The sequence below is a fragment of the Vombatus ursinus genome, unplaced genomic scaffold (genome assembly GCF_900497805.2).
Source record: "Vombatus ursinus unplaced genomic scaffold, bare-nosed wombat genome assembly UNPS02014235.1, whole genome shotgun sequence".
Taxonomy (NCBI): domain Eukaryota; kingdom Metazoa; phylum Chordata; class Mammalia; order Diprotodontia; family Vombatidae; genus Vombatus; species Vombatus ursinus.
Window position 1 is genome coordinate 457,279 of NW_020954013.1, and position 14,863 is coordinate 472,141.

Genomic DNA, 14,863 nt, shown 5'->3' on the forward strand with positions numbered 1-14,863 from the left:
GTTTGCCTCAGTCGTCCTTAGATGATTGGAAAAACAACAAATGGGTGATGAAGGACTGCCAGAAATGAAATGAATTAATATTTAATGAAATGAGTCTAAAAGACTCAAATTCCATTTCGTAGAGAGCACCTTATTGTAAAGACAATGGGAGAAGTTTGAGCTGTGCAATGGAGTACCATACCGGAAAATAATTGATCCCATGAATGGTAAAAGAAAATAGTGCTGCCCAAGGCATATCACTCTATGGCCATGAATGAAGATAATCAGACACACGAGTAAAGAAGAAACTCAGTGCATCAAGTTAGTAAGAGTCCAATTCCATTGGCTCATGATGGCAACAGACATAACTAAGAAATGTGAGGTTTGTGTTGAAAGAAAAGTGTTAACAACTTGTGCTGAATACTAGGAGAATTTAAGGACCAGAAAATCTTCAGCATTTGTACACTATATCTAGAAGGGGTAGTAAGAACATAAGTCATGTCTTCATAACTGATCATTTCACTGAAATATCTTAAGGCTTAATTAACTAGGAACCGCAATGTTTCTACATCTGCTAAAGCATTATGGGAGAAATACTTTGATTTATATGGATTCCTAGGAAGGACTGGTTTTGAACACAGTAGAAACTATAAGAGAAAGCTACTCCAGGGAATGTTGGCTTTGCCAGCTATCAAGAAGTTGAGAATTATACCTTATCATCTCTAAAGAGACCCACAGACTGAGCATTCAAATATACCTTAGCAAACCTTTTAGGAACACTGATAACTAAAAGAAATTCCACTGTTGTCCTATTCCTGCTCATCTGGACCACTACCCTGCATACTAGACCTCCAAAATCCAGGCCGTTGGGTCAGGGGAATGTTAATCTGCTCAGTTTTGGAAAGACTGCCCTGGGCCTGAGTCATCTGGGTTGGTGAATGAATGATTACACACTAGCCCACTAGATCTAGGAGGGCCTAGACCAGACCAGACAAACTATGGTTCACATGCCATCCAAGGATCCACCTCGGACATTTTTTCATCTACCTTGTTATTGCACATGTACATCTCCACCGCCCCACCCCCAACTTTCCATTTCTTGCCTTGTGAACTGTAATCAAATACAATATAATTGCTTTTGAAATGGTGTATTAATTGAATGTTCTATGGATCAGCTCACCAGCCCTGATTCTTCAGACTAAAACCTCCTTCCCTGGCTAGTATTCCTCTATAAGGGTTGTCTGTCCCATGAGAACATATGCTCTTTGAAATCAAGGGCTGTCTCTCCTTTTGTATTTGTACCTCCATTGCTTAGCACTGTACTTGATACATAGTAAGTGCTTAATAAATTAATTTGCATTCCTTCATTCATTCAACCACTTGCAAGAGTTTCCACAATCAATAAGGTAACCTATCTCCAATTGCTGACATGATAACTGTCCAGGATGGGGCTCCCATTTTCCTTTGAAAAAATGCATGATTTTTAAAGCTATATTTGGGAGAGGAGGAAAATGAAAGAAGGGCATGAGCCTCTGGTTTGAGAGAATGGTATAGTGATAACAATCTACAGAGAAAACTTGAATTGCTTGATATATATATTTTTTATGTTATACCTAAAAGAAATAACGAGAGAGGAAAGCTGGTGAAGTGGAAACAGGGTTGACTTTGGAGTCAAGAGCTCTGGATTCAAATCCTGTCACTTACTTTCTATCTGTATGATCTTGGGATACACACACACACACACACACACACTGCAATGATCTTGGGATATATATACACACATACATGTATATATATGCACATATACATATACATACATACATATACACACATATGTGTGTGCATATATATATATATATAATATATATATAATAAAATCTAGGGCTCAGTTTCCTCATCTGTAAAAATGGAGGGGTGGTGAACTCTGTAATTATGATCCATAGTCTAGTGAGGGAGAGGAGAGGACCTGGCCGGGGATGAGCTCTGGCAGAGGGAGTAAACAGGCCACTTAGTAACTTAATTATCATTGGCAACTCCACATTAAACTCAGTTATTTCAGCCTGCTGAAGGAATACATGTACTGTCGGCAAACTCTCAATTTCAGTATTTTAAAGCAAACCCACAGTTACCCTTCATTGTTTCTAGCTCTTTTAATTCTACATGGTTATGTGCAACTCATCTTTTCCAGGTGCTGTTTCCATGATGATACTTTTCCCCAAGCACTCTAACCATTTTTCTCACTCTCTACTCCAGTTTGAGGTTTTTGTTAGTGGAAACTAAAGACAGAGGTCTACTAATAATCCTCATAAAGACAAGATAATATGTCAGTAGAGGCACCAAAGAGTAGTACATAGAGCTCTTTTTAAAACCATGAAGTCCTGGGGTAAAGTGCTATTCTGACACATCCTGACTGTGTGACCCCACACAAACCACTAGGCAGCTAGTTGGCTCAGTGAATAGAGCATTAGCCTTGGAGTCAGGAAGGCCTGAATTCCAATATGGTCTCAGATGCTTATGAGCTAGGTGACCCTGGACATATCACTTAACTTCTCAATCTCAGTTTACCCATTTCTAAAAGAAGGATAACAGTAGCATCTATTCCACAGAGGTGCTATAAAGAGAAAATAAAAGAACATATGAAAGTTCTTTGCAAATCTTAAAATGCTATCCAAATGCTGTCTGTTTATATTTTTAATCAAACTCTAGACATCTCACTAAGACCAGAAAGTTTCAGAAAAGGTCCTAACCTGAACTGGTAGAGAGGATTTTCTCATTTGGGAGTTCCCTATAATAATGAAATCACAGTCCCAGCCCCTATCCCACTATGTCAGTATTTGGTAATACTACTACTACTGTTCAAGGTGCTGAGAGTTAGAAGAATTCTGTGCAGTGTCAGCACTTACCTTTAAAAATGTATTGAATGTTTAACATGATTGCACATATATAACCTATATCAGATTGCTTGTTGTCTTGGGGAGGGGGAAGGGAGAAAAAATGGGAGCTCAAATTCTTATAAAAATGAATATTAAAAACTCTTTTGACATGTAATTGGAAAAACAAAACATTATTTACATTAAAAATAAATAAAATACATTGAAACACAGCATGAAAATGTTTTTCTTTCCCCCCTTTAATAGTATTTTCTTTTTTCCAATTGCATGTAAACATAGCTTTCAACATTCATTGTTGTAAAATTTTGAGTTCCAATTTTTTTCTCCCTTCCTTTCTCCTCTACCCCTTGCCCAAGACAGCAGGCAATTTGATATAGGCTATACATGTACAGTCATGCATAACAATATTTAAAAGAGATATAATGATTTTTTTTCAAAGAGAATCTCCACTTTTCCATATCTTAGTCAGTTTAGTTTACTGTAGTACAGGCACCTAAACACTCAGTGACAGAGGGTCAAATGGACATTGAGAAAACACTCAGGGTTTGTATACCTAGGTTTATCCCTCACTCTAACCACAGCATCCAAACCAGGCAGGGATAATGGAGGGGGAATGAAGATTTGCTTTGGATCAATGCCTTTTTTTAACGAAAGGAACTGATGAGATAGAGTGAAAGCCAGTTACAAAATGGATTTGGTTTGGTGAGAGAATCAAAAAACTCGATGGGATTCTATATCACGAATCCTGACTCTTTATTGTGCTGCAACATGCATTATCCTTCATCTTGTTGTTTTTCTGCAAATCATCTTTAGGAAAATAGATGGTATGAGCCATCTGTTGTTTCGTAAGTTCAGATAGATGTAATTAATCAGTATTTTCCAATTCTGGGAAGGGAAAAACCTTGAAACCTACTTACCCCATCCCAACTGGCCCAAAACTTACTCCTCCCCACTCCTAACCTAGACTATCCATAATCTTTTCTCCAGTTAGAAATCAGATTACTTAATATTGTATCCTGGTTTATACTCTATTAATTGTTTTCTTTTAATGTATAAAAATCTGTCTCCCCTCGTATTCAGGGTCCAGTGCCAAGCTGAAGCTGTGTGGATCCAATTTGTTATGCAAATCTCACACATTGCTTAATAAATTGATAGGCTAAGAAGATTGAATCTTTGTTTCTACGGTTATTTCAGATTTCACCTATAACAGAACCAGGCACCAACTTTCACAATCCTATCTCTGAGAGGGGAAATCAAGACATAAGATATAGAATGGCATGGCATGTTACAGGGTTCTGGGTCCATCTTCTTCTTTTTTTTTTTTTAACCCTATGGTGAAATAAAGACCCAGGAAGGGAAAAGGACTTACCTAGGGTAACACAGTCAATAAGCAACACAGCCAGAACTTGAACCCAGGTGCTTTGAGTCCCAATTAATGACCATTTAATTAGATTATACTGCATAAACATTACCACTAGGAAAGAGATGTAGAATGATTTAACTTTTTAAAAAAGATGCATTTTTGAAATATAGGAGGCCACCAAAACTTATTGTATGACAATCATTAAAACTGGGAAAGGAAACCTCTGTGCAGAGGCAGAGAGAAATGTGGAGGGAAAGATGGAGGAGTCAGGAGTGATTGAGGGCTCAGAGACGGCCATAGCAATCTGGCAGTTTGTGCATCAGAACTCCATTGATATAGGGCTGGAGATGTATTCAGGGACAGAGAGGAGGAGCAAAGCCTACCAGATAATGAGGATTTACATGGCTTTGATGTCCACACAGGCAATCTCTATCCATTACCTTACAGTCTATCAGGGCACAACGATCAGTTCTAGGGTTATATTGGGCTTGCAGGGTTGAAAAATAGGAGATGGCATAAAAGAAGCATGGGGAGGACTCTTTGTCTTCACTCCTATACTTCCCTCCAAAATCATCCAGAAAGTAATGAATCTGAGATTGTTTATAGTTCTCAGTACAAGACAGCATGAAAGCTCAGGAACTCGTGCTCCTTGGGCTGGCTCTTAATCAGTAATTACATTCACCTTCCATAATTTCATCTGGACAGCATAGACTTTTGCCCAATATGTTTCCTTGAGAAGATTTCTATTCCTGTCCCAACACACCTGACTCAGTGTAGCTAGTACCACAGCAAGAAAGGGAAAGAAGCAAAGTCCTAATCCAAACCCCCACTAAAGGCATAATTTTTCCCTTAGTCTTACGGATAAGCATATCCTAGTTGGACATCTAAAAAGTCTCTGGTTCATCCCCAACATTCCAAGGTGCTGTGCCTGGTTTCCTTCTCCTGGAAAGAAAACAAAACAAAACTGTTTACCTTCTGTCTCTGAGTCCAAGACACAGAATCACTTACTAAGCTGTTTTCTGTTGCCAGGGCATTGATTAGAGCTCTAAGGATCAGTGTGTGTGTGTGTGTGTGTCTATATGTGTATGTGTACATGTGCACATGTATGTACACATCTGTGCATATATATATGTTGTGGACATGGCCAGAACTTGTGTTATGGGCACGTCTCTATCTGACCTCATCTCCCACTAGAACTGTGATTAGCATGTCATCTGTGGGAGACGTTACACTGTCTTTAGAGGGAATTGGGAATACGTCTGATGAAGAAGTAAAGTTTTGTCTCATGAAAATCTCCTTCAATAATGATGAATTAATTTTCATGTCTAAATTGAACATTTGGGAGAGAAATTTTCTTGTGCTTTATGTGGGAAGTAGGAGTCAGACAAAAGATATTGGGGAGAAGAAATCTGAGATTCCTATGAGTTTGTTGGTGAAAGTCCCTATGATTATTTTCTGGGGTTCATTATGAGTTGCTCTACTGTGAATATTCATGGGTCTCCTTCCATGGATGTTCCAAATGGATCTCACAGTAGGGATTGATGGTGAACCTTCTCAAAGTAGGCTAAGATTTCAACTTCCTCAATGAAAAGGACATCATTTACAAGAGTTGATCTGAAAGTACAGACATTGGAATAAAGATGCCAGTTGTGCTCATGCTCTTTTACTGTTTCCATGAATCCTTTGGCCATATGAGTTGAGGTAGTCAACAAAGAAGTATGTCTTAGACTGGGAGTGCTTCCCTGCATGCCACATTGATTGAAGTGCCCTCCTCTCTTGGTCTTACAAGAGAAAAAGTTACTTAAGACCTTTTTTAAAGGTCATTTCTCAGATGTTCTGGATCATCCACTTACAGTTAAGGAAGTGATCAAATTTCCCCCCAATCTATTTCCTATCTATAGTCTGCTTAGAAGAATGTTAGCTTTTGAAGGTAGAAATTGATTAGTCTTTGAATCATTGGTGCTTAGCACAGTGTTTGTCATTGAACTTAAGAGAAATCAACAAGAAGGAACCAAGTAGTTTCATAGTTTTCACACCATGTAGACACATCCTTTATTAGACACTCACTGGTGGTATCCATTGGGATAGGTAAGGATGATAATTTTGTAGTTTGTGGAATTAGAAGATGTGTTGCTTTGGAGCTCAGAGATACAGGTTGAAAGAGATAACTTTGATGGTGGATTTTTGTATAAGGCATAAAAATTTGCATTTATTTTTGCATATTCTGTCAAACACAATTGTCACAAGTACACTGTAAGATAAATATGACAGGTGACCCATCTCCTGTGGCCAGTATAGCTAAAGGAAGAAGAAGGAGGAGAAAGAGAAGAGGGAGAAGAAGAAGAAGAAGAAGAAGCAGGAGGAGGAGGGGAAGAGGAAAAAGAGGAAGAAAAAAAGGAAGAAGAAGAGGAAAAGGAGGAAGAGGAAAAGGAGGAAGAGGAAGAAACTTATGGGGGTTTATAAGTTATAGGAACTTATAGTTCCTAATGGGCCATTTCCCAGCTCCACTTATGTACCCATTTTCCCATAGCTTCTTCTACATTTGGCATTTTCTTCTTTGGTCTTCTTTGCCTGATTAATATGTGTGAGGTGAATGAAAGTTGCATTAATTTTTATTAGTCTAATTGTTAGAGATTGAGGTACATTTTTAAAAGATTGTCAATAGCTTGGATTTCTTTGAAAATTGTCTCTTCATATCCTTTGCTATGTATTGGGGAATATCACTTAGTCTTATAAATTTGAATCAGCTCATTATATATCTTGGAAATGAGACCTTTTTTCCTTCTAATTTTGATGATATCGGATTTGTCTGTAAAGAAACTTTAACATTTTATGTGATCAGAATTGTTCATTTTTTGTATGATCATAGAGATCACTTGGTATTCATGAACTCTTCCTCTCTCCATAGATCTAAATAAGTGGTTTCTTTCCTGCTCATCTAATTTGTTTAACATGTGCTAAGTAATACATCCATTTGGAGCTTGGTATATTGTATGAAGAGTTGGTCTAAACCCAATGTCTGCTAAACTGATGTCCAGTGGTATTTGTCAAAGAGTGAGTCCCTCCTCATAGTGATTGAGGTCCTTGCATTTATCAAGCACTACACTACTGTGTTTGTTTATTTCTGTATGTTGTATACCTGATCTGTTCCATTGATAGACCTGTCTCTCTCTTTTTCTTTTTAACCAAGACTGAGTTATTTTTATTTTACAGTATGGTTTGAGATCTGGTATGGATAAAGCGCCTTCCTCTCAACTTTTTTTTCATCATTCCCCTTGAGATTCTTTGGTGATGTTGAATGCACCTGATGCAGGGACATGATGGAGCATTCTGAAGAAAGCAAAAGCAATGTAGCTGCTGGGAAAGGGGGAGAAAAACTGTTCTGAGTCTACTTTTTTAAACAGAGGCCTTGTAGCTTATACTCTGCCTTTCAGCCAAATATTTGGATCAGAGGTGCAGAAGGTACTAATGAAATGTGAATACCAGGCAGATTCAATTTTGCAGAATAATGAGATTTCCCAAGGATTAGTTTCTTGGGCAATAAAACATCACAGAGAGTTGTAAAGAAGTCCAAAACTTTGTAGCTGGTGGGAAATGGGGAGGCAAAGTGTTTTCTTCTTAGATACATAAAGTGTGTGGAGGAATTATGGAAGACATAACTTCAAGGATTTTATAGCTTCTGTGGTTATTTGGAATGGAATTTCCCTTTCTAGAACTTCTAGCTGGGTTATATTAGTTATATGTATAAGGTTTGTTCTTGGCTTTAAGTAAAACCTATTTACTATTAAGGAAAATTAATTTTAATGCTGTATCATTTCATTATTAATATTAATGTGCAATATACCCATTACTCAGATTTTGACCCCTGACTTTTTAGCCTAGCTTGAAGTGAAACCTCTCTCAGCCAGAACTGGTTCAAGAATGCAATTCCTTCCAGGCCCCAAAGGCATCTGCCTGGGCAGCGACCCTTATTTTTTATTTACCCTATAAACAGAAGCAGCCAAACTATATCCTCCCATGGGGACTTGTCCCTTTGTCCTTGCTATTCCTCTCATTAAAGTTGGGGGTGACTTTGTCTAAAAACAAAAAAAGGAAGACCAAGCCAGTAAAAACCTGATTAAGATGGCTTATGCTTTTTCTAATTGATATTGTTGGAGGCAACTGTCTCTCATGGAGCAAATGGTATTTTTGGCATAATCAGCCACACCTGAAGGCCAAACCACTCACCAATCAGGGTTGCTTTTCACTTGTCAGGAGACGTCCTAATGGTGTACTGTCTGAAGGAAGATTTAAAGGACGTGGTGGACCCCCAGTTAGGGTCTTTCTTCACTGAGAGAGATCAATGACCTCATTTTATTGGTTATTACTAGCTTAGCTAATAAATGGATTAATCACACCCAGAACTCTGTCTCTCAGAATTTCATTCAGCACACTATATTAAGGTAAGTTTCCTCTATGATTTGCAGAGTTTTAATATAAATGAGTGTTGGATAATGTAATAGTGTAGTGTAGGGATGAACCAATGTTAAACACCTGATATAAACCCAATCTGGTCATTGTCTATGACAATTGCTTTAGCCCACTTGCTGATATTTGATTATTTATTTAAGGTTTTTCATCAATGTTTATTAGGGGTATTGGTCTATGATTTTATTTTTCTCTTTTGTCTCTCCTTGAATTAGGCAACAAGATCATATTTTTATTACAGAAAGAGATAGGAAGAGCAGCTGTTTTTTCAAATAGTTCATGTAGTATTGGAATTGTGTTCTTAGAATGGTTGATAAAATTCACTTGTGAATTCATCTGCTCCTAGAGTTTTTATTCTTTGGGAGTTTAATTAGAGCTTGTTTAATTTATTTTATTAAATATTATTGTTAATAATAATGATGATTATAATGATAACTAACACTTGTATATTTCTCTAAGGTTTGCAAAGCACTTTAAAATGGCATCTCATTTTATTCTCCTAACAATCCTGGGAAGTAGGTGTTGTTATTATCTGTATTTTAAATGTGAAGAAACTGAGGTCAACAGAAGTGACTTTTTCTAGGTCACACAGCCAGTAGTTGACTAGACCATGATTTGGACTCAAATTTTCCAGGTCTTGTGCTCTGTCCAGTGAGCTACTTACCTATTTCTTTTTCTGCTAATATGAATATTTAATCTTTTACAAGTCCATATCTACTTCCTCTAAATTATCAGTTTTAGTAGGATATTACTGAGCAAAATAGTTTCTAATAATTTCCTTTATTTTCTCTTCAATTGTTATGATTCTTTTTTTTTGATATAAATAATTTGAATTTCTTTAACCTATTAAAAATATTAGACCAGAAAACTCTATTTTATGTTTTTTAAAAAAACTTAGTTTTATTATCAATCATATTTTTGTTTTTATTTTATTAATCTTTTTCTTAATTTTCATAATTTCTATTTTGTCATTTAGTTGGGAATTTTTGATTTTTTGTTGTTCAAGTGTTTTTTTTTAAATTCCACACCAAATCATTATTTTGACTTTCACTCTTTTGCAGATAAAAATATTTAGAGATATAAAATTTCCCCTCAGAACTGCATTATTATGTCCCGTACATTTTGGTTCATTGTTGCATTATTGTCATTTTTTTTGGCTGGACAATGGGGTTAAGTGACTTGCCCAGGGTCACACAGCTAGTAAATGTTATGTGTCTGAGGCCGGATTTGAACTCAGGTCCTCCTGAATCCAGGGCCAGTTCTCTATCCACTGCACCACCTAGCTGCCTGACATTATTGTCATTTCTTTAAAAAATTGTTTTTATCGCTTGGTCTTGGAGCCACCGATTTCTTAGAATTGTGTTATTAAGTCTTCAATTACTTTGAAATTTTTTCTTTAACTGACCTTTCTTGAGTTAACATGGAAATAGAATAAATAATACTTGGCAACTGATTAGATACCAGGGGTGGAATGAAAGTGAAGAGTTGAGGATACCTTCAAGACTGGAAAGCTGCATGTCTAAATATTCTAGGCAAACCACCCTATGTCAGAGGAGGTAACATATGTAAGGAGTTTCTCAAAGTTTAAGGAACTATGCAAATTCTGGCTATTATTATTGTTATCTTCATAATTGAGTTTTTTCTTTGATTAAATTTATTGATGTTATTTGTTGCGAACAGAAGGGTGTCATTCCAAGTCTTTTGGAAGTCACTGGAAGAACTACATACAGTCTTATACCACTAGAGAAATAGTCATCAGAAACTGATTTCATTGAGCTGTGAGGACTACTGACAGTAAGATTCATTATCTCATAAAAAAAATAGGAGGGGCAGCTAGATAGCACAGTGAATACAGAACCAGCCCTGAAGTCAGGAGGACCTGAGTTCAAATATGACCTCAGACACTTGACACTCACTAGCTCAGTGACCCTGGGCAAGTCACGTAACCCCATTGCCTCACCAAAAAAAAAAAAAAAGTTAAGAAATAAAAAATAGGAGCCGTTGGCTTTGAACTGGGCTATTAATGAAGTGTTCTGGGAATCTGTGTAGAGTTCAGTTTGAAGTGTGGACTAAGAATCCAGTGGCTTATATTTTAACCAGCACTGAGTTATTCACTGACCACTAAAAATGGGTAATGGTGCTAGACAACTATGAGATCAGCATTAAGAACAATAATGAGAATAATAATTATCTAATATTTACATATTACTTAGTATATGCCAGATGCCATGCAAAATGCCTTATAATTACTATCTCACTTGATGGTCTTAGCAACCCAGGAAGGTAGGTTCTTTTATTATTCCCATTTTACAGATGAGGAAACTGAGACAAAGAGAAGTTAAGTGGCTTGTTTGGGGTTATATAGGAGTAAGTGTCTGAGGTAGGATTTGAACTCAGGTCTTCCTGACTCTAGCCCTGAAATTTTATCCACTGTACCACCTACCTGCCTAGTGAAAAAAAATAATGTCTAGGCATATGTCCTTAATCACAGGTCATATGAGTCCAAAACTATGGTGATACCCAAAGAAGGAGTGAAGGCACTCTGTGATATGCAGGGAGATGAACACTTTTTCACACGTGAAGCTCAGAGTCTGGGATTTCCAATGGAGGATATGTCATCAGCATTTATTAACTTTTCATATTGGACTAATGCTCTTTGCTCCTGTTATCCATGGAAGACTCTTTGTAGGAAAAATTGCATGATTGAATGTTATAAGAATTGATATAAAACAAAAAATGAGAGTGTGGTTCTCAGGGACGCAAGCTCTGCTCTCTAGGAGCTCATTTACTGCGAACACATTGAAGAATTTGGAGCTGGGCTATGGAGATCTGTATTGGACTCTAACTTATGCCACATATGGTACCAGGCAGCAATGGGTACTTCCCAAAACATTTACTCTATGATTCTGATAACACTGGCAGCTAGATGGTACAGGGGATAGAGTGTTGGCCCTAAAGTCAGGAAGATTCCCTTGCTGAGTACCAATTCTGCCTCAGACAGCTGTGTGATCCTCAGCAAGTCACTCAATCCTGTTTGCCTCAGTTTCCTCATCTGTAAAGTGAATTAGAGAAGGAAATGGCAAACCACCCCAGTATCTTTCCCAAGGAAACCCCACATGAAGTCGCCAAGAGTCACATACAACTAAAATGACTGAATAACAATAACAAAGCTCATAATACCACATGATGACTTTTGACATATGGGCCAAGAAGGAATCCCAGAATTTGTAATATACAGATATAACTGTCTCCAACTAGTGGCAGATATTCCTAAGAAGGGTGAGACATGCTCTCAGCATGTTTTAAGAGAAGTGCTGTTACCTCAAGCTGTCTGCTTGGATCCATTGAAACCCATGTGTATTGACTCCCTTTCCGGGTTTAAACAGGAAGGACAAAAGCAATATTCTAGTAAATGTAGACCATTTTGCTGGCAATGCACAGGGTTACCCAACTGTGGCTCAGACAATTTCTACAGTTGCTAAAATATTGTGGAAGAAATATTTCTTTGCATTAGTCTTCTCTATCACAATCCACTCTCACCAAGGTAGAGACTTTGAAAGTAAGCCATTGTTAACAGTCTCTGATAAGAAAAAGATGACTAGAATCTCACTTTATCATCCTTTGGGAAATGCCCAAGCATTTCCACCACACATTGCTGGGCATACAACAACCCTGAGAAGAAGGCTGAGTGGAGTCATCAAGTGGCCTTTGCAGTTCCCGTACAGAGGGTTGCCAGGAATGAGCTGAGCAGTGGCAGGGAAATCCACCTTGTCATGCCAAATGGAAGTCTAATGCCTTTGAATCTCCACTCTTACCCATGGACTCATGGTGTTGCTGATGGTCACCCCTTGCTTTGGGATAGTGCTTGGAATTTAGAAAAGCATTTTAGATCTCCCCATTTCACACTCCAAAGGACCTACGATGGAGCAGGAGAAGGGAGGAGGAAGGTGAGATGTACTTAGGTGGAGTGCCTGACTGAAGGTCAACACAGCATGTCAGAAGCAGAGCCAGAGTTAGAATGCAGTGTTTCAAATGGAACAGTTAGCAGTAGGATGACTCTACAGCAGACTAGGAGCTTGATGGGCCACTAGTGTGATGAGAGCCTATTGTTAAATTTTGACTGTGAGCATTTACACCTCAGAAATCAACAGGCATTATAAATCTGGACTTGATTTATTTCACATAAGAAAGTGAAGGAGAAAATGTGATTAACGCAGATTACATGGAAAAGTGCATGGGGTCTTTTCATAGAACTGGTTGTTACTCATTCACCAGCAAAGCACATATGACCAGTTGTTTTCTAGCTTTTTAAAATAAATGGTATTCTTAGTATACATGTTAATCAAGTGATTTTTTGAATTAAGACTTAAAGTTGCAGAGGTTGTGCCAAACTAAGCTACTTTAGGGACTCTCCTTCTCTGGGAGTTACCTCATTGACATCACATGTTCAATTCCTGTCCTTTTCCCAATCCAGGTCAATTAAAAAGGGAAAGGACAGGATGGACTAGGGAATAAATATTTACATAATACTTACCATATACCAGGCACTGTGCTAAGTACATTACAAATGACATTATTCATTTGATCCTCATAACAACCTGCAAGGTAAGTGTTATTATAATCCCCATTTTACAGTTGAGGAGACTGAGGCAAACAGAGATTAAATGACTTGCCCAGGGTCATACAGCTAGTAATTGTTTGAGGCCAGATCTGAATTCAGGTCCTCCTGACTCTAGGCTTAGGGCCCTATCCACTGTGTCACTGACCCCGTACATTTTCCTCATTTGCAGAATGACAGAATTGGACCAGATGGTCTCTAAGCTTTCTGCTAGCTTTAAAATTCTATGATTTTATGGCTCTCTAGTCAGAGATGTTTGGTCTGCAATCTGTGTTCAGCGGAAAGGAGAATGGTATTCCTTTCTCAAAGAACACAAGAAGACGTGTGGATCCGGATGTCATTGATGAGCAACATAATGGGGCTGACTGCTGGATAACAGAGGGAAAAAAAGACCATGGCATGTATCACCCAGTGCCTAGTTGACCCAGAAGGAGCCATATAAATAATAAAAGGGAAACTGACTGTGTTAAAGCAGATATAGGTGCTCACCAGCAGCAAGATGTTTTTGGTGGCTCGTGTTTCAGGGGAGCCCCTGTGGGTGAGGCTGGTGCTATGAATGTGCTGCACTCGCTGGTGGTGTCTGTACAGGACCAGCATCACGTAGCCACTGGCAATGACCATGAGACCCACCAGCACCCCTTCATAAACAGACTTCCAGATGACAATTTTGATCGTATTCATGTCATAAATGTCTAAAGAGCTATACCCAATGTTCCACCACCCCTTGCTGCTGTTCTTGGCCCCAGCTATGTACACTGCCACAGTAATGTCTACTAGAAGATTGAAGATCCAGCAGAAAACACAGCAGAGAATGACGTACTTTGAAGCTCTGGCTTTGAGCTCTGCCCACCTGGAGCTGTTAGGACTGATGGTGATGGCCTGGAAGACACTCAGAAGGAAGGGACTGCACAGGGAAAGGTCCCAGAATACTCTCTGAAAGTAAGATATGGTGTTACCACCAGAGTCATCCAGAGAAGATTTCAAACCCCAAACTTGCATTGTCCTAGGGATTCCCCCAAAAAGAATTATTGTGATGTTGACAAAGGCCAAATGGATGATGATAAGGTCTATATGTCTTGTCCTGGATCCAGTAAAGAACTTAAAGATGTATAAGAGCAGGAGAAAAGTGTTCCCTAGAACTCCAAATATGGTCAGGTTCAGGTAGATGATCCCCATGAATTCATCATGAGAAATCATTCCTTAGGTGTCTTGGGCAGAGAGATTGTTGTCAGAGCCAATGTGACCTGGGGAGAAACACAGGAGATTCTGATTGTTCCTGACTGTGAGATTTCCCAGGGAAGTTCCACACTCTCCCTAAGCGCCATATGAAGATGAGCACATCTTCCCCAATGGGGCCACAATTCCATCAATTGTCCATTAGACATTGATCCAACAACTCACCATTCAACAAATATTTGTTTAGCATTTACTATTTATAATAAAAATAGCCATTCCAATTTACATTGAATTTGACTCATTAAAAAGTGATTTCCTCACAACAATCACTGAGGGACTAATGGAAGTATTTTTACTTTAGTTTTACAG

The 14,863-nt window shown here is 38.2% G+C and overlaps 1 protein-coding gene across 1 annotated transcript; it reads right to left on the bottom strand.

The window, feature by feature from the left end:
- Positions 1 to 13,621: 13,621 nt before the first annotated feature.
- Positions 13,622 to 14,317, bottom strand: LOC114041990 (vomeronasal type-1 receptor 3-like). The gene has a single exon (XM_027860680.1). The coding sequence runs from the start codon at positions 14,315 to 14,317 to the stop codon at positions 13,622 to 13,624; it is 696 nt and encodes a 231-aa protein (XP_027716481.1).
- Positions 14,318 to 14,863: the final 546 nt, after the last annotated feature.

What these genes read in the sequence shown, in the direction of transcription:
- LOC114041990 (XM_027860680.1), bottom strand. Translation starts at nt 14,317, where the DNA reads ATGCAAGTTTGGGGTTTGAAATCTTCTCTGGATGACTCTGGTGGTAAC.